We start from the raw sequence: 20065 nt of genomic DNA, 5'->3' as shown, positions 1-20065 counted from the left end.
ATAGGCAGTGAACCCAGAATGAGTTATTGTATTTGTAGAAAGGCTAGAGAAAAGGAGTCTGCAGAGTTCACATCTAAGAATGGCCCAAGACATATCTTGGGTTCATTTTCTCAGCTACTTCTAACCTTTCTAGGTCGTTCTCTCTGAGTTCTTGCCCAATGCTGTCCCTTTCTTTCTGTGCCAATTCTAGCTTCTGTGGAAGCCTTGGATTAATCCATCCCTGCTTCTTCCTCTTATTGTTTTACTGCTCCACTCATAGTATTAAAAAAATCCCAAACACGCAGGTACCATAGGAACATATGTCCTAGCAAGCCTTGCAGGTTCTGTGATAAATGCTATTCTTTGATATTTGAGTAGCCATGCCTTCTATGTTATTAATCAATTATGAACACTCAGGACATTCCCAGTTTTGAGGAAAAAATGATTTTCCTACTCATACTGTCCACAATAAGAAACTGATATATTGGATATGCTGGATTCTACTGTGCTGATCTTTCTGTACCACACTGCCCTGTAGTAAGGCTTTCCTTTGTCACTTGTAACGTTCTTTTAAAATAGTCATTTTAAGAACAGTTTTGCAAGATATCAGAATTATGGATGCATGCTCTCTTTTAAATAACTGAACCACTGTGTTGTTCAGTTAATGATGCAGAATCATAGAAATGTTGTGCTAAAAGAGGCTTTAAAATGATGTTTTTGTTTACTTGCTGTATGCCAGTATGCCATGTATATTAGATACACCTGTATTCAAAACCATGTCTGATAGATTGTTTCTTAGTTTGTTAAAACATCTAGTGAAGGAAAAGCACCATATATTTTTCTGCCTTGATATTAAGGAAATCGTCCCTATCATCCAACCTACATCATCTCTGTCGCAAAGTAACTTTATTTCCATTCATCCTTCCTTTAGAGGACATAGGGAATGATTATTACCATGCTTTAAACAATCAAAGATAAAGACAGATAAAATGTTCCTTGACAGGCTCTATTTTCTTGACTAAACATACCCAGTCCTTTCAGCCTTTCCTGATATGCTGTGTTTTATACCTCATGTTGGTTTTATTCTTGTTTTCTGGTCTCTTCTCAGGACCCTACCTGAGATCTTGTTTGTGCTGGATAGAACTGAATAGAGCTGAGTAATTACCTCTCATGATACTGCTAATCCTTCTAAAAATGGGATTTGCCTTTTTCTGGAGCACCATTGCATTGCTGACTTGTATTCAGCTAGTGCTCTATTATACTCCCACTCCTTTCTCTTTATTGTAGCCAGTTGCTTCCTTCTTTGATTTGATCAAGAAATATCTGTGTAGTTTTCATAGTACTGATCTTTTAGTTTCTAATTTATTCAATGTTAGTTTCTCATTGAAGTAGCAATTTTGTTGCTGTGCCATTTAGGGACAAGGTGATTTGTCGTGGGCGGCAGTGATTAGTAGTACTGTATGGCTGCTTCTGGAGTTATGGAAACAATAAAGAAATCTTCACAGGTAGAGGCTTGGCAGCAGCTAGAGCATGGGCATGTCATTCCCTCCCATGCACGCCCAGGTTGTTACCTGGCCCACAGCTTATGCGTGACTTGTGTATCTGGAGCTCAGCGCAGTGACTCTTACCTCGTACCATGACCCCTGAGCCAAGTGCAAGGGATTGGCTCGGTGCTGGGCTGATCTGGGATTGCGGCCTAACGTCAAGCCGGTGTGACCAGCTTGTCTTTCAGCATGTTTTAGGTCAGTCGTAAGCCCATAGCGGGCAGTTGTGAGCTGCTGTCATCTCCCCGTCTCTGCACGGATCTGAATGGTTCCTTGCAGAAACTGCCAGGCCCCATGATCAGGGAGTCCACACAGTCAAGAGGGAGGGGCAGGTGGGATCTGGCAACATTTTACGCCAAAAAAGAAGATGACAACATGTGACAGGCCAAAAGTAACAAGAGAGGCAACATTTTATACAGAGAGAACAAAAAAGATTGGGTGCGACTGTGAAGGAGTTAGACTTAGAGAATTAGAAAAGACTGTCAACAGGAAGGGCTACTGCGACCAGCAGCAGTTAATCACTGCCTTGAGTCAGTCCTGCTGTGATGGGTGAACCTTGCTGTGTTTGGGGAGTGCCTTCTGTTGGGGTGTACCTGTACGGTCGGTCTGTCCGTCCTCAGAGTGGAAAGCTTTCATCCCGCCCACGTTGTTCCCTCCTGCCTGGTCTGCCGCACATGCATACAAAGTGAAAAACATAAATACTAAAATACCAAGTAACTTTAGTATCAAGATCTAAAAGTACTAAGGGTACAAAAAACACCTTGGGTAACAGCATTACCAGGCGTCCATACTCCTACCATACTCCTACGTTGGTGATATTACTTGGAAAGCCTGTACAAAGTGGCTTTTCTGGTGATGGGTGGGAGATGCAGAGTGTTTTTGTAGAGGTATAATTTTGTGTGTGGATGTACATATGTGTCCATGTACATCAGTAACTGGCAGTATTTTCAATCCCACACACTCAATATCTGTTAGTTGTGGCAAATAAAATTTGTAAATAAAACTAATAAGACTTTTTTAAAGGAATGAGCAGGGACTGGGTGTTTCTGTGCCCGCTCCAGAGGCTGCGGCTCACAGCTACAGCAAATCTAATTCCAGAGCACCTGGGGCCACTCCTGCTGCCACCATCCGGTGCAGGCCCGGTGCGAGATGGTCGGGTCGGGGAAGCAAAGCTGCTCCGGCGGAGCCCGCGGGTGCCGGGCCGCCGGCGCGAGCCGTTCTCCGGGCAGGAGGGTGAAGCCGTTGCCGCCTCCATACGCGGCCCGGGCGGCGCCGCCCCCGCTCTCGCCGCGGCCCGCAGGCGGCGGAGCGGCCCTGCGCCGCCGGCGGCCGTTTCCCTGGCAACGGAGGGGGGGCGGCCGGGGCCCTGACAGGGCGCGGGCGCTTCCTGTGACGTCCCGCGCTGTTCGCGGCCTTTGCCGGTCGGGTTTGGTGGCCGCGGCGCCTGCCCGAGCGCGGCGGTGCAGGCAGTGTTGGGGCAGCTAGGTGGGGGCCTTCCATAGCGCGGGCCCACCGCGGCGGCGGCGTTTGAAGGAGGGCGGCGGGGTCTGGTCCTGCCTTGCCCTAGTCCCCGTCCCCGTCCCTGTCCCGGTCCCCGACCCTGACCTTTCAGCGACCTTGACGGTCCGAGGCCTCGCCTCTTTCCGGGCGTCGCTCCCTCCCGGGGCGTCCCGCCTGTGGCGGCGCTCCCGGGCCCATGGCGCTGCCCTCGGTGCACAGGTGCCTCCAAGTGAGTGGAGCCCTGAGCGGCGGCGGCCCGCGGTGCTGCGGATGCGCCTGGAGCCCTCCCTCGCTCCCGTCCGCCCGGGGCGGGATGCCGAGCCCTTCGCCCCCGCTTCGCTGCCTGCGCGCCACAGCTCTTGGGAGCCCCGTGGAAGGCCCTTCCTCCGCGCCGCGGCCTGGCAGAAGGCACCCGGCAATGCCTGCAGGGCTGCCCTGGGCCTGGCACTGCCTGGGTTTGCCTTTAGGGACGGGCGTAACGCTTAAAGCAGTCCACGCTGTTTTGTGTCACTGTTCTTTTTTCAGCTGACTGAGCATCAGTTGACATATTTGAAATGCATACTGAATTTAGGTATTAGCCCTGTAGGTGGGCGCACGATAGGTAGTTGCATGTGGATCACAGATGAAGTGGTAGGCCTGGCTACATATTACTGAGCTAGGTTCAGCAAATGTGTGTGCAAGCAACTCTGCTAATGTGGCTGTAGATTAATTTTTCAGCTTTAGTCAGACCATAATAAAAATAAAGCCAGTTACTTTTTCTGCCATTTTGCTTTATACATATATAAAGTTCAAGGTAAATGTAGTGAATTTGTGTGAGGAAATTTTATTTTGAAACGTTAACAGTACCATTAATACTTGATATGAAAATGTTGCATGATTTTTTTTCTCTTGCTTTTCAGCTCAGTGATGAAAATGAACAGTTGCTCAAGAAGTTGAAAAAACTACACATAAAAAATAAAGAGCTAGAAAAGAATTTGGCTCAGTTTCAAGAGAAACTGCATCTGCAGCAGTTAATGCACGACTATGTCACAAGCAGAGAGTAAGAATTACTGTCAAACTTAAAAATTTTTTTATAGCAAAAGAAGTGCAGTACTTCAGCACTTGTACCTTGTTATCGTTCTTCAGATGAATTAGGCCTTTTCTGCTCTCCCTATTTTGAGTCGCTGTCTATGAACAGGGTGGTGGGGATGAGTGATACTGGAGGCACTGATGTAAAGGAACAAAGGATGACTGGGGCAACTGGGACAAAATTCGCTGTCGTAGTAAAACAAACAGTTTTAATATCTATTAGGGATACCTCTGCTTCACCAATGTGCCATCTCTGTCTAACTGTAAAGAGTTTAGGTTATTTTGGTAAGGAATAGCGGTAAGATAGTTCAGTTGCATCAATACTGTTTAAAAGATTTGGAAGCTGTGACCCTGAGGACCTGAAAACTATAGCTCTAGTGTTTTGAAAGGTGTCCTGACAAGATTCAAATACCTGTTTGCAAAATTTCCAAGTTTAAGTTTTGGTGCATTTATCATCCTGTATAGAAACCTCTGTTGTAAAATCAAAGTAAAAAGTGATTTAGGCTTTTTCAGTTGTTTTATATGATTACAATTAAAATTGTAAAATCTAGTTTCATTAAACTGCTGTTAAACTAATGTTTATTTCATTTAAGTGTTCAAGTTCAAACAGAATCCCAGTTACGGCATAAGGGTGGACACAACAAGGATCTCAATCTAGAGAGTGAAAGTGTCAGGTGAGTCCTAGCAAACTGCTTCTTTGCAGAATTAACGAAGCATGTTCACACCTCTGTAGGGTAGAGATGTTGTTCGTGATAAATCAGTTGCATTTTTGTTAACTCTGTTGTGGAAGTTGCTTTCAGCCTTTGAAAGAGTTCAGAATACTCTTGTCGTGTTGCAGAATGGAAAATCGTTTTATTTCAGTTTTGAAAGGAAATACTAAATCTTAACAAAGTGGATTTCTGTTACACATTTTTCACTGAGCAAAATTGAATGACCTAAGGAAGTTACTGAGGAAGAGAAAGAATACAATTTTAGATTAAAAATCTACAACAAAAATTATAGATAGCTAGAGAGGTGTATAATTTAAACATGTATATATGTGTGTGTGTATATATATGTGTATATATATATGCATAATTTATAGGATAGTATTGTTTTCAAAATAAGCCACACAAGTGATTCTACATGTTTAGTCTAATTGATTTTAGAAGCCACTACTTATTGTAGTTTGCCAATTAATGCTAAAAACAAACTCTTCTGACTGTTTTTGATGCAAATGATACATTTTTATTTTAATAAATTGCATATTAAAACTTTTTAAGAACTAGGCAACTATGCTGGTCCATCCTTCTATGGATTGGTTTAAAAATAAATATGATGCTCCATTCTTTCAAAGGCAACTTTCTGTCCAGAAGGTGAGTTCTGGGCTGTGGAGTCCACATAGATAGAGGCATTCCCTATTACTGTTGATTCAGGCACCCTCTTTTTAGTGCGTCCTTTATCTGGCTGTGGAATGCCACATTTTCAATGAGGTTTGTTTTACAGTATGTAAAGTGTAAGTGTACCAGCCTGTCTTTGTGAGTGTCTACAGGAGGCTGGGCGTCTAGCCCTGGGCTTTGCATTCAGTGCCTAATTAGAAGCCTGTGTTCAAGAAGTCTGAGTTGTTCTTTTAATATCATGCCAGACCTGCTTTGTATTAGGTTGCACATAGATAACCTAACTTACAGTTAGTTCTAGCATCTGTATGTTATTTCACAAAGCTGTCCTGTGCTCGTTTCACTTACCCTATTTGTAGTGTGCAGTCATGACCTGGTATGAACACCAGCTCTTGTGTCTATTCGTATTTAGCAGTTCATTTATAGCCCTGATATACGTAGATGGAATGCTATGAAATACTGTAGGAAATTAGTGTAACAGAACTCAAGCCAAGATTATACAAAAGGAAAAGGTAATATTAATTTACCAATCTGTAGGTTAGTTGATTTTACCTGTGCATGCGCATTCTCTTGGAGATTTCATTCACTCAGACTCTCAGCCCCACATACTCAGAAACAAGCAGATGTGTTCAGGTGGTCTGGCCAGCATTGCTTGTGTGCAGCAGAGAGGGCTGGGGACGCTGCCTGGTGAGTCCTTATCGTGTCTTGTGGGTTCTTGATTGACAAGAAACAAGAAACTGACAAGAAACTGGTTTCAGGACCGACTTTTTTTTTATATCCTTTAGGAGTGGTCTTTTGCTATACCTGTTGCGCTAACAGGGAAAGGAATGGTATATGTGACATGCTGCAGACTTGTTGCCACTCTCCTGTTGCTAATGTGTAGGGTCTCCCATTAAAGAGTTGTTTGTGCTGGTATCTCACCAGGGTGTGGCCATGTGGGCTGGACAGAAACAACAGGGTCCTCTGACTCACTGACTGCGGTCTCTACAGCCTGTTCTTTTAACTTGCTCTGCTGTTTCTTCTGGTGCTTTCTCTTTCTGTCTCTCTCACCTGCATTTCCAGTCACGCTTCATTCATACCAATCTTAATATTTCTGTACAAGTCTCTACAATACAACTACAGTCCATGTGATCTCTGTGGAATGTCTGTAATACTTCTTTGTAAAGGATGCACAATTTATTGTAATGGTTTATTAGCTTTCATACTTTCTTGCAATTCATGCATTTCTTCTGTTTTTAGACTACTTCAGATGTATAATAATCTCCAGAAACGTTACATGAAAGAAATCAAAACAAACCAGGAGCAAAGTGAAACAATTAAAAATCTCACTGTAAGTAGAATTTGTAGAAGGCAATGTCAAATAGCCAAACATAAAGTTTTTAGGTAGACTGAAAAGTGATTCTTATGTTTGTAAAATCAGACCATGTTTTTTGCCCATTTTTGTTCTTCCTGTTTCCCGTGCCATTGAGATAAAGGGTGAATAGTCAGTATGTTCACTGTGAGTGATTTGTCACTGTGAATGTCTCCCCTTTCCTTGTTTTTCTCTCTACTCACCTACCAATCCATCTTCCCAACTATCTGTGCGTCTTCCCTCTCTCTTTACCTCAGCCTTGATATTTTCCTGTATACAGAGTGAACCTCTTCATTTCAGAAATCCAGCAGCAAGCTAACCGAAAAAGAAAAGGCAAATGTTTTTTCTGTCAGGAAGCGAGATCTGTTGACTTGCTGTGCAATGAGGCTGGCATCAGAACTGGAGCAAAGGTGGGGTGGGGTGCAAGAAGATAGAAGAAGCTTCAAGAGGGTATTGCCTCTTTTGGCATGGATCAGACATTACGCTATACAGTTGTCCAGTCTCATTTGTCTCTTCCTAGGAGCTTGTGAACTTGTACTTCATTCATTTGTACCTGAATATTCAATATAATGAGATTATATGAACTTTTTCTCAGAAGCGGGCAGTTGCTGCCATAAAAGCACACTTTATTGCGAGGAAAAGTTTAGTATCTTTGTACATGTACATTTATATTTTCTTGGGTACGTGTGCTCGGTAATGGATTTTTTAAAAGCATATTTGATGTATGCAAGATTTCACTTGCTGCATTTTTTTTTCTTTCAGGCTCTTTTGCATAAATTTAGTTGTAAGTCAGCTATTCAAAGTGCTAGATTTGCATTCAGGGTATGTTTCCAGTCATACTCAGTTGAGCTATGTTTGTTCTGTACATTTTAAACATTTTCCAGTTTCTCGACAGATTAAAATTCATGAGCTAGAGCATAATCTTCGAGAGCAGAGACAAAGAATTGAGCAGTTGGAATGCAAAAAGGTTTCTAAGAAGGCTAGAGCTGTTTCTGAAAAAAGAAGTCAAACCCCAGAGGGAGAAGTAACATCTTGCAGACACATATATAAAAAGAAGGAATCGTGTTGCAGTAAATATTTAGGTAATGGTACACATGGTTCTGAAGCTGTTCCTTCCAGTGTGCCCACCAGAGAGGATGCATTTCACTTCTGATACAAAAGCGTGCTCCAGGCCTTTTCTTCCACTTCAAACTGCAGTATCTGAAATGTTTTTCATTTTTGAAATATTGTTGTGTAAAAATAGTACCTCATAATTCTGCATTTGTTTTAGTGATAAAAATAAGTATCTGCTGCTTTTCTATTTTTCTTGAATTGGTATGTCAGTATAATCATGGGTGGGAGTGTGGCTGTATTCTATAGTATTTATCATTTATTCTATTAACCTGCATCTATACAAATCTGTTGGTAATAGTGTTTGTTGCTCCATTCTTCGGTTTTCAGATGGTGATTCACAGGAGAACCTATTTTTAGCTTTAAAATACTCCTTAAACTTTTGATACAAAGCTGTGGGACAAATACAGACAATATTGGTTTGGGCATGCTCTTCCTCACATAAATTATTCCACAGGATAACTTTCCTTATCCTTATTCCCCCTAATCCTATTTGACTTCAAAGCATAAAAAAATGGTTTAACAGCTCATGTAATGGAGATAAATTCAGGACATGTGCATCCAGTAATGGATTGTATGACCCTCCCATAGGTCAGAAAAAGGTAATCAAACCATGTTATGTATGTTTGTGACTTTTGAAGTTGAATATTCCCAGCCTCTATGAATGTGTGGAAATATCCAGCTGGCAGATCATGTCATCTTTCCTAGTAGCTAGGAATGTGCTTAAGGATAAATCACTTTAAGAAAAAGTACTTTAAAAAGATGAACCATAATTTTCTAATATCACAAAATGTAGGCAGCTCTTTAGCTGTAATATGATTCATATGAGGGGGAGGTTGACTGTAATATTTGAAGGTATATTTTTTTTATTGAATATAGAGCTATTGTTGAAGGAGATTAAAAAGCTGAAGAAAGAAAATGAAAAGTTGTCTACAGAAAGGAGAGCACTAAGAAATGAATTAGCTGGATTAGACAAGGTAATTTATTTTAGGACAAGTTAAGAATAGATGATTTTTGTAAAGCTAACTTTTCTGTCTGAACTGAAACTTAGCTTTAGACTGAACATATGCTGTTATCAAGCAGAATACATAAAAATAAATATCAGTTTATAACATTTTAAGAAAGAAAAAGAAATGAATGACTCCTTGACACATTAGTTTAATGTCCAAGAATACTACTTGGTTAAGGAAGAGGAATAATGCAATTTTCTTTTTTTTTAACTGCAGGATTTTCTTAAGGATACTGCTTTTTAATGTTTGCACCATTTGGTTTCCTTTATGAGAGATTATTTGTCTCTTATTGTTATGACATTAAAATTGTAACTGCTTGTAACTGACTTAATTTCTTCCAACAAGTATTTGTATAGATATTGAAAGGATTTTTTGAATTACCACTTCTATTTCTTCATGATGTCAATAAGAAGAAAACTATTTTCTCTTGAATTTAAATGTATCCAGTTATGCTTGTGGTAGAACTCTAAGCTTTTGGATGGGAGGGCGCTGCAAAGCTTTTGTGGTAGATTACCTACCCAGGTGAAGAGGGAGAAAGTTTGAAATGTTTTAGCTAGCTAGCTATAGAGGACTCAGTTTAGTGTACTTACCTAAGATGTTATTTTCTGAAAAAATCTTTCTTTAAATTGTTTTTTTTTTTTGGTTATTGTTAAACTTGCAGGAACTGAGTATTGCAAATTCATTCTTTTGATTAAATGAAAAAAATACCTAGCTTTTTTTTTTTTTTTGGAATGTGTTTTATCCTGCAGTCCCCTCTCATGAGCTAAATAATATTATGTTGGCTATAATATTATTATATAAAAAGTTGGCTTAAACTTGTAGAACATTTAGTGAGAATGGGTTCTAGATTCCCATCTAGAAATTAGGGACAAATGTCCCATTTAGAAATTAGGGACAACTGGTGGCTGAAAGGCTGACTTTTCAGATGAGAAATAAATGAATCTGAGGTTATGGCTATTTATCAGTGTGCTTTTTTTAGGTAGTGTAGTCTTTAGGTATAGTGACTAAATCACTATACATTATTTAAAATGTATGTAGCAGCTTATTAAAAAAAAAGCAAAAGACTAAGCAGGAGAAGATGACAAGTATAAATAGATACAGCGTTACTTTGGTAGCTAGGACTTTCTGAGGTTTATAGGTGCAGTGGTGAAATTAAGTCTTGGGTGATTACATTCTGCTCACTGTCCTTGCATTTCCTTTATAATTGAAGTTAGAAGTTGTTGGGATCTGAAATGCCCAATAGACTTCAGTCACAGGAGCTAAGCAAAAAATAGCTTCATTTAAGCTATAGGCCATCAATATTCATAATAATTGAACTGTATTTTTTTGAAGCTGAACTTATCTCCTAGTTAAAATAGGTGCAGGTAGAACTACTTATTAAGTTATATGTTTTGAAATAGAATATTTACAAAAGAGTCAATCTGAGGAAGTGAATCCATATAAGCTGACATTAAATAAATTCAACAGGGCTGGGTTTTATGACTTTCATATTGGACCGTCTCTTTAAATTAAGCGTAGCCTTACATATTGTTCTTTTTCATTCCCTGCTTCATTGTAAATTACTATCATCTCAACCAGTTGAAGCTGTTGGATAGTGTTTTCCATCTTAGGCTCTCTAAAGTTCACTGTATCATAAATCTTATCCTTTTGAATAAGAAAATCAAATTTAGTAGCAGAGTATAGTCATAAGTAATAGATCTTACTTTTAAGTAGGACATTCATTAACAAAATAAAAAATTGTGCTTAAGGTTTTAAACAGATACTAGCAATTTAGAAGTTTAAAGTCTGAAAAAAGTTTTATATCCTTCTGTCTCTAGATATGGTATCCATTTTTCCATTTTAAACTCTTCAGTATTGTCTTGGTTTGTCAAATACTATGATCAACATCTTAATTTACTCTCCTAATCTCTCTTCTTGCTTATTGTCACTTTTTAATGATCTCATAACCATCAGGTCTTCGAAGTTCATGATGTGTTGATCTACCACTGGCTGACTTCAGCATGCATAGAGAAATGTCACTATATTTTGTCTTATTTGGATATTATTTTGTTTCGGATCTTGTGGAAATCTCTCTGTTGTTTCAGTTTTTCACTGACTTATTCCAGATGTCTTTTGAATTAACAGCATCTCTGGTCTTTGTTCTTGTATCATTAGCTTCTGCCATATTTTTGCACAGATGAGTTTGTGACGGTATTCCCTTATCATCTTGGACTGCCATTTTGTAGCTTTCTGATAAATCAACCTTTTTCTCCTTCTCTTGTATCTCAGTTCATCTTGCCTGTTACTAGTCTGTATTATTTCAGTGTGTAAAATAACTTGATACTTTCTGTGCATAGCACCTTACATGCAAAGTTTTAAACTATTACGTAGTGTCATGGTTGATTGTAACATCTTGCTTTAGCTGTGGCTGCACAACTTAGTCATATATTAAAAAAAAAGTGTCTTTGATCACTGGAACAACTGAAATGTTGACTAACTCTTACTGGGAACGTCTTTAAAAGAAACTTAAGGTTTTTTTTTTTTTAGGATTTTTTTGAAGAGATAGAAGATTTAAAGCATGCTGTACAGGAGTCTGTGAAACTGAATAATCAGTATGAGAAGTGCTTGAAACAAATAAGTGCAATTTATGGACTTCCTTTAACAACACCTTTGTGACTATTAATTTAATGGCAAGTAAATGTTCCACATAATTTTTCATACTTACTGCAACATTGAAACCTAACCTGGTTTATGTAGTGCCAGTTTTTGATAATATTATGTGTTCAGTGATGTGATTTCAATATAACAAGCTATTCTGAAATGTTTTTGTATTTTGTGCCTTTGATTTTTGTTTATATAGTTTTAAAATAAACAGTGGCCTGTATAACTTCTTCTAAGTTTCAAAAACTCCCTCTTTCTTTCACTCTTTTTAAATATACACCTTGCAGAAGTGGTTCTGGGCTTTTTTGGGAAAATAAAAGCATGTTGGTATTTTAATTTGAAGAATTTCCCCATTTATCCATTACTGTATGAACTATATAAAATCAAAGTAAATCTGTAGATTCGACAATCTTTATGAATTTCAGCCCTAAGAATGTGAGAGCGCAGACAGAAAATAAATTAATATAATGATTAATATAGTAATAAGTTATTACAAAGGGATTTGATAAAAGAAGGAAAGTTAAATCCCAAGTTAGAGATCTCTTATCATGATATGCAGTTAAAATTTGTGGCTGAAGGAAGGATTTAGAACTGGAAATAATGTATTCAGGAAGATGGGTCGGAGAGTTGTCTTTCAGTATCAAAACAAGAATTCATCAGAAGTTCTTATTTGACTGAAGAACGAGGAAGTGTTAAAAGTACCGAAGGTATTGAAAAAGACCTGGAATGCTGAGAGCCACAACTGACAAGGTAGAAATGCGATGGAAAAATCAAAGCCTTTGCTTCAGAGAGGTATAGCTTGGAAGGATAAAAGACAGCTCCCAGTTGAAGGTCTAGGCTGCAGAGAGGGAAAGTTGTGAGATCTGAGCTACAAACTTGAACTGGAGTGCAACTATGTTAAAGTTTTGTGAAATCTGTATATTCATAGAAATTCTGTATATTCATATTTGTTTGAAAGTTGAAAATCTGCACCTCTGTGACGTTACATCAGGAGAATTAAGTGAAAACTTGACTTCATCAACCTGTCAACAGGTTATAAATCCTAGGCCTATTTTTGCCCTAACATAGTTTCTTCAGATTATTAAAAGCTCTAATACTGGCTCATTAGGGATAGACTTAGGACTCTTGCATCCCACATTGTTTATTTTAACAGTGTCATGTAGTTGTAAGTTAATAAGTAAATTGTCCTCAAAGCATAGGAGGTGTTCAGAGTTACATGGTCACTGAGTAAGAGGGAGGATAAAACTCGAGAGCCACTTTGCTTCCTGATCTGTCTGTAGACCAGATCTGTCTGTATGACGTTTCTCTTGCGTTATTCTTCGCTCACTTGCAAATTAAAGGTAGAGCATGTTCTGAACAGAGATGGAGGAGGGGGAGAAAACAGTGATGCAGGTTTGTGTGGCCAGTAAGCTCAGCAGATGAAAATAGAATAGCATGTATGATTGAAGTCTTATAAGTGCAAAAATTAATAATCATTGGTAAGCAAAATACACATTGCTGCTGAAAGAAAGCACCAAACTTCTTTCGAGTGTTAGTCACTTAAACACTTTTTATCGCAGTTTTGTGGCATAAATTTATACCTCTAGCATGTTTAATCTTTGTGTGACAGTTTTATTATTAAATAAATCTGTAGTTGTCCCCATCCAAAAGCTGATTTTTGAAGGTTTGTACAGAATGCTTAGATATAGGTGAGGAAAAGTTCAAGGTTATTTCTCCCCCTGCACTTAGTTTCAATATACAGAATGGCTCCTTTCTGACTGGCTACAATATTGTCGTGCCTGGCAGACTTTTGCAGTTTGCAAACTACAGAAGATCACGGTTTTCTGTTACAAAATATGTTCTCTGCTCAAACAGTTGAAAGTTATTAATGTGGTGAGAATCTTGATCTCGCCTTCATGATGAACTTGTAAAACTTTCGAAATCAGTCTTGTGTCATCCCACTGCTAGAAGCAGCAAAAAATCTGTCAGTCTTTCTTTGTAACTTTGATCCTTGAGCCCTGGTAACCAAAGTGATTCCAGTTTAATCCTAGCAGTGAGCCGTGCTGGGGGGCGTAATAGCAACGTGTTGAACCACAGCTCTGTCTTGCAGTGCGCATGCAGCCTGGCAGTGTTGCGTGCGGCCCTTCCATCGCGCTAATCCTGCGTGTCAGAGGACAGCCCGCTTTTGTCTGGGTCTCCAGGTCCTGTGTGCTGCATGGGATGGTTAGATTACTGCTGTGCATGCTTGGCTTCAGCTGAACTGCTTTTATGTTGGTGCGTAGAGGTATGCAGCCACAGTCCTGAGCAAATGGTTTGGAGGGGATGTGAGTGGCTGTCGGCTGGCAGGTGGCAGAGCGAAGCAGGCTGGAGAGTAAAGCAGCCAATGCGGCCGGGGATTTCAGTCAGCCAGTAGTAGGAGTTGTTCTTCAGCTCATTCTGCCTGGCTGACTTTTGGTGATTTTTCTTTCACCATCAGGAAGCTGGAAACCTAGGATGCAGACAGGAGACCTCTGGCATCTTCCACATCTGTGGCACAGCTCCCAGAATAGTAACAGCTAGCAGCAGAAACACTGGGATGGGAAATACGTGCAAAAACGACAGGTTCGGTGTCTGTGTGTTTGGTTATGTTTCAGTTACCCTGCATGACTTTTGAAAAAGGCAGCTCCGCCTTGAAGAAATTTTTCTTTCTTTTTGAATAAAAGCAACCTTTTTTTGCATTTGATGGGATCATCATACTTCTGAGGATCTGATTTTTTTTCACTGATTTGTAATGTTGCCTTTTTGCTGCAGCTCTGTAGCTGTTTGGACAGCTTTTGAAGAAATCTGATGTGTGAAAAATCATATAATGAAATAAGCTACTAGAGAATGCTTAAGCATCGATAGCAAAATGACAGAGTTTATTTGCTTTAAGCTTTGTGTAGATGGTGAATAAGAAGAGTCATAGGGTTCTGAGATTTTATTCTATTTTTACATGCCTAATGCAAGTTAAGTGACTTACTGGCATTTTATGTGCAATTCAGTACCATTTTATTAGAGGAGGAGACTGTCTAAGACTACAAAAGTCTACTTCCAAATTCTGAGGTAGGTACAGTTTGTGCAGGATAAGGCCATATGAATTTGTGTGTTTACAGTTATGAATTTTCCTGTCTCTTATCCTTGTTGCAGTATGTTGAACAGACATTTCTGCTTTAATCTTGCCTTGTGAGATATGAAAACAAGATCTTGTTGATTTTTATTATACTGGTTGAATGAGATATAGATGAGATTAATATTAAACAAGTTAATCAGGCTTTATTTGTAGTTCCACTGTATCATGAAATTGTTATGTCTGGCCAGTGGCTTTCTCCTGCAAAACTAAGTTTATCTAAACTGAGTTGCTGCAATTAAGTATTAGTTGTGCTAACATTAAATAATGCATATTAGAAATGTTACATGCTACAGATTAATGGTTCTCTTTTATGAGTAAGTACTTTGTAGTGTTGTTAATAGAAGCTCATATTTGAAAATAAATGGCTATTATCAAATGGAGGTTTTGACTGGAAAACTACAATAATCATGTCATGTCAGTTTTTGCTCTCCATAAGATGTGAATCAAATGAGCCTGGGGCATGGGGCAGTGAAACAATTCAAGTTTTGTTACTGCTCTGTGTGTGCTACTGATTTAAAAAAATAATAATTAAAAATATTAAATTTATATGGTTCTGTATTTTTGTCCCAGTTTTCCTAATGCTAAATTTTAAAAGGTAATGAGTATTCAGTTATAATCAGATTTAGTCAGCATAAGTGGACACTGGCTGTTAATCGTTGTAATAGTACTCAATAGCTGAAGCTGTCAAAACTAGGGAATACATTTTGCAATGCCTTTTCCTGTCTATTAGAATAGTGCTTATTTTCCTTTCTATATTTTCCAGAAGTGTTCGATAATTACTGATGTCCTAGAACTTAGTCCTGTGTTAGAACTTTTTTAACTTAGTAAGCACAAAAGTAATCCTATTCTTTGGGGGAAAATAAAAGACTTTTCTTCTCACGTTTCTCTGGAAGTTTTTTGATGAGCATGTGAAGTAACATCTTCACTGCTCTTCTGCTCGTCCTTCCCTCGGACTGTTAATACATTGTACTTGGTTAGCTGTAAAAATGGGTCTTTCAGACATGCAGTGCTCTTCTGAATGAATCCTGGAGAGGCTGCAGGTGAAACTTAGGCATTTTTCTTGAACATAAGGCTAGTATCCCTGTCTTCTCAGCTGGGATACTTGTTTCTTGCGGCACTTACCGCTGGAGGTGTTCCTGTGAAGGACTGTAGAAGAAACAGAAATGTGAAACTGTGGGTAAAGCTTCTCCTTAACCCCGAAGTAAGGAGCTTCTGTTAAATGCCTGTAAACGAGTGAAACAGTCAAAGAGCTCTGTTAAAGCTGTGGCTTGTGAGAGTAGAGACATTTATTTCAGATTAGCCTTTAAAATGACCTAAAATAAGTAATAACATTATCATTCTAAAAGTGGATAGGTTCCCTGTTTGGGTTACGAGCCATCCAGAGAGAAAGAAATCTGTAAATACAAACTATTTGCCAACTTATAAGAGCTTATTTTCCCACATTTCTCTTCAGTTATATTGCTGTCTCTGTCTCCACGAGGCTTAGACATTTCTTGGTTCCCTTGTTAGAAATGAAGCACTCTTAGTTAGCTACTCGTGTATCTGGGCCTATCTTCCTGGAAAGCTCCAGTAAATTGGTTTCGGGGATAGTAAATTCCTTCTGGTTGTTGGAAGTTCTTGCAATGAGCCTTTTTAGAGGTGGTAGTTGTATTGATTTGGTGTAGCTGTGTTATGCGACTTGTGCCTGACAGTGGTTGCATGCGGCATTGCAGCGGCTGGGATGGTGTGGATCCCAGTGTAATTCCTTGCTCTGCCTCTCAGCACCACCTCTCTCCTTTTTTTTGCTGCCGTTCAAGCTGGGCTGTGTCTGTGACCCCTACTCATGGTGTTTGCACTGTATAGTCACAAGAACATCAGGCAGCCAGGTCCTAGCTGGCTTTAAACTAGCTGCCTTGATCCTGGTAGCCCAGAGCGCCAATCTACGTGCAATAGCGTGGCCTTCTGTGTGGGTTAAAGCTATCCAAAGGAGACCAGCTTTGCTTTTTAGTTCAGTTTTGCATATTTCCAGAGCTTTCAGGGTGACGCGAAGCTAACACTGTAGGCTGTGCATGGTAGCTTCTTACATTTTAAGGGAATGCCGGCCTTGTGAATGTTTTATTTTGTATTCCCTCTGCAGGGTCACAGTACTGATGTGAAGCCCGACTTGGTCCTGTGAATAGCCCCTACTGTTTTCAGCTCAATGAGGAGAACTTAGCCATTGGGAAAGACTCTTTTGCTGGTACTGCAATGCTTCAATCTAGCTCAAGCGCTGTGAGAACTCTTCCTTTGAAGAAAAGGATCTGTTTCCTGATGAAACTTATTTTCTTCGTAAGCTCAGTGTTAATATTTTGTGAATTTTTAATTTATTATGTGGTGATTTTTCAATGTCACTGGCCAGAAGTGAAAGCTGGAGCTCACATGGGTAACAAAGAGATTTCTACTTCGGTCCTGAAGGCCATAATTTTAGCTGATACTCACCTGCTTGGTGAAATCAAAGGACATTGGCTGGATAAACTAAGAAGGTAATAATTTAATTTTTGGAATAATCTCTATCCTGTTTTTAGAGCTTTTAATAGTAACTAATGGGACAGATGGTTATAACTAATGTTGTGGTATTTGTAAGAAGTAAGTATGCTGGCTCTGACTTGCCTGTCTGGATTTGGACCGATGATCATAAACTAGTGTTGAAAGGTTAAGGAATGGGCCTTATTTAGTCAGTGCAGTATTGAACGTTCAGGTAGTTTGTGGGTGTAGACGCCTGAGCATTTTAGATAGGGCAGACAGTCTTTTCCAGTGTGTAGCAATGATTTATAAAATGCCTTAAAAAGGAGCCAGATAACTTTGATGTCCATCTAGTTTATACCTTTAATTGCAGAAAGGGAAGCTGGTAGCAGTTTGTAGCAGAATAATCAGTGGCAAAATCAGATTTAAAAGCAAAGATAATCCAATCCTGTGCCTAATGCACAAAGCCACATTGTTTCTGTCAATCCACAAGGAAGCAGAATGCTGCAAGAAAGTACTAATTTTGCCATGATATGATCATCATAAACTTTTGTTGAAGAAACAATGACATAGTAAAACCCATGCAATATTTCAGCAATTGATCAGAACAGTGTTTAATGAATTTGTAATGAATAAAGATAAACAAACTGGTATTACTTCTTGTGCAAGCTAGTCCTAATTGTTCTGTGGTGAGTTTAGAAGCACCTACTGCATTTTAAACTCCTTTCGAAGTATTTAAATTGAATTTCATATTCGCACTTTCAGGAGGTAGGAGCTATCTTCACTTTCCTGCCAGGCTGTGTTTGTGCATTCAGAGTCAAGGATGCAGAAGTTAGTGACGACTGGGTGTATATTTTCCCCTTAGGGAATGGCAAATGGAGAGATCTTTCCAAACTGCTTTGTGGTTACTGCGGCCAGATATTGTTTTTATTCTGGGAGATGTCTTTGATGAAGGAAAATGGAGCTCACCTCAGGTATGAATTTTATTTCAAAAAAGAGGATTTCTTGAAGGAAATGGACAGCAGAATAAGACAGACTAGGTATGCAAGGCTTTATTTAATATTACTATGGTTGTCTTACTGATAGAAGCTTCTAGGATGTTAGATATGAGTTGAAATCATGTGATTTTCCTTCATTTTTGGTAGTACCTTAGCACTTTTCCCTCTAATACCTAGTTTTAAAATGTGAACATCTCGCTGAGTGTGCACTTCTGTATTACATATTTATGGTTCTCTTACAATATTGTGGAACAGTGTTAATTTCTCTATTTTCCTGCAGGCATGGGCAGATGATGTCAGGAGATTTCGGAAAATGTTTAGACATCCAGTTCCTACTGAGCTAGTGGTTATCGTTGGAAATCATGACATTGGATTTCATTATGAGTAAGTTTTGTGAGTGAAAGAATAGGCAAGCGTCACGACTGAAGTGTCAGCATGCATACATACAGTAACCATTTTCGTGTCTCAGTGACTTTCTGTGTGTTTATACAGAATATTTTTGATCATAACCAAGTTGGAAGGGATTGTAATTTAGACCAGGATCTTAAAGTGTATTGATCTGTGGACAATGCGCTATAGGAGTACACTGTAGAACTGTTTTCAGACTCATTTTGTGCTGCTCTGAGCATGTTGTGAAGTTCAGAGCTGGTTGCTCTGCACTGGCAGAGAAGTCTTGAGGCTGCTTTTTCTTCTGTTGGGCTTCAGTGGCTGATAAGTACTTAGACTTTCTCCTGTTATCTCAGCATGGAAAAGTGTAAGTGCCCTCGCTCTCCTGTAGGATGGATGTGCTTGCACTTACCATTGGGACAGAATACACTATGAGTGGCAGAGCATCCCTGTGAGTTTGGCAGATCTAATCTTGAATATGTGATCTAGATAATGGAGTGATAAGCTGTGTGAATGGTCTTAAAAATGTAAAACTGTGTCAAATTATTTATAATGCCAGTTTTTTCCTCAGCTGTATTTTTGTTCTATCACACAGAATGACCACTTACAAGGTAAAGAGATTTGAAAAGGTTTTCAATTTTACTTCAGGAAAGCTAATAACTCGAAAAGGAATAAAGTGAGTATATATAATTTTTTTTTTCAGTGTTCAGAGTAGTGGTTACTGATCTAGGAGACCTGAATGATGAAAGATGAGATTTGCAAGTGGTGTTTCTAATGAAATAGTATTGGAATTCTTAGCTTACAGCTTCTTAAAATTGTTTTTGCTTTGTATCTAGTTTGTGCTATGTTAAAGGAAACACTGTACAAACACATTTTTTGATACAGAGTGGAGGCTGCTACTTTGAGCAAGATAATTTGTCATACTTTTAAATGGAAAAGTACTGTGGAGTTGGAATCGGCTTCTCTGGTTTGTGTTTCTACTTCCTTGCAGCTGGTAATGACCCATGGCTGTAAACATAAAAGAAAAATGGGATTCAGTAAAGAAAAACAAACAAAACCTGTCTGTGCTTACGTGTTAGTTTCATTAGTTTTAATAACTTCTTTAGTCTGCAGAACTTAATTTGTATTTCAGGAATTTGGCAAGATAGCAGTAGTTTGTCCAAAGTTTTGCCACAGGGTGGGGTAATAATGCACCAGCTCGGTTTGGCTTCTAGTAGATCTTGTTACAGAGCTTGTTCTCATAGTTGCATGTCTGTTCATTGGCGGTCACTGGTAAGGTAGCAAAGGGGTTGCTGTTTCTGTAGTTGTCTGATGTGTGTCCTTTTGTTATTTTCACATACTGTGTAGGAGTCTGATGAGGGAGAGCAACAGTGGATCTGTGGAAGGGCCTTTTGTTTTCTGTTTATTTATTTATTTACTTACTTATTTGCCTCAGATACATGAAGAGAAAACCCATTGCGAGTCTGTAGTTTGGCATGTATGCCATCAGTTTAT

General features: G+C 39.2%; 2 protein-coding genes across 3 annotated transcripts in view; both read left to right on the top strand.

Annotated features, from left to right (window-relative positions):
* The window catches only part of MPPE1 (metallophosphoesterase 1), a 33213-nt gene that overhangs the window by 7852 nt on the left and 5296 nt on the right, over positions 1–20065 (top strand). Inside the window, exons 2-5 of the mRNA XM_067290716.1 lie at positions 16822–17206; positions 18052–18160; positions 18465–18568; positions 19167–19247. Coding sequence (XP_067146817.1) covers positions 16932–17206; positions 18052–18160; positions 18465–18568; positions 19167–19247 — 569 coding nt within the window. The 5' untranslated portion in view covers positions 16822–16931. The remainder of the gene's footprint in view (positions 1–16821; positions 17207–18051; positions 18161–18464; positions 18569–19166; positions 19248–20065) is intronic.
* Positions 3040–11833, top strand: LOC106484392 (centrosomal protein of 290 kDa-like). Of its 2 annotated transcripts, XM_013942580.2 has the most exons (7): positions 3040–3252; positions 3923–4062; positions 4685–4765; positions 6707–6797; positions 7714–7900; positions 8808–8905; positions 11465–11833. In XM_013942580.2, exons 1-7 carry the CDS (start codon positions 3220–3222, stop codon positions 11591–11593), a joined length of 759 nt encoding a protein of 252 aa, XP_013798034.2. In that variant the 5' UTR covers positions 3040–3219; the 3' UTR covers positions 11594–11833. The 2 variants fall into 2 exon arrangements, with proteins under 2 accessions (XP_013798034.2, XP_067146819.1); XM_067290718.1 differs by lacking the exon at positions 3040–3252 and having other exon boundaries at positions 3264–4062.

The sequence above is a fragment of the Apteryx mantelli genome, chromosome 2 (genome assembly GCF_036417845.1).
Source record: "Apteryx mantelli isolate bAptMan1 chromosome 2, bAptMan1.hap1, whole genome shotgun sequence".
Taxonomy (NCBI): Eukaryota; Metazoa; Chordata; class Aves; order Apterygiformes; family Apterygidae; genus Apteryx; species Apteryx mantelli.
The sequence above is the reverse complement of the archived record's forward strand: the minus strand, read 5'-3'. Positions and strand labels throughout refer to the sequence as shown.

Bases quoted from the DNA above. Each gene is read 5' to 3' on its own strand.
- LOC106484392 (XM_067290718.1), top strand. From the start codon at position 3,884: ATGAAAATGTTGCATGATTTTTTTTCTCTTGCTTTTCAGCTCAGTGAT. The intron at 4,766-6,706 runs GTGAGTCCTAGC...TTCTGTTTTTAG, and splicing joins CTAGAGAGTGAAAGTGTCAG to ACTACTTCAGATGTATAATA. The intron at 6,798-7,713 runs GTAAGTAGAATT...GTTTCTCGACAG, and splicing joins AAACAATTAAAAATCTCACT to ATTAAAATTCATGAGCTAGA.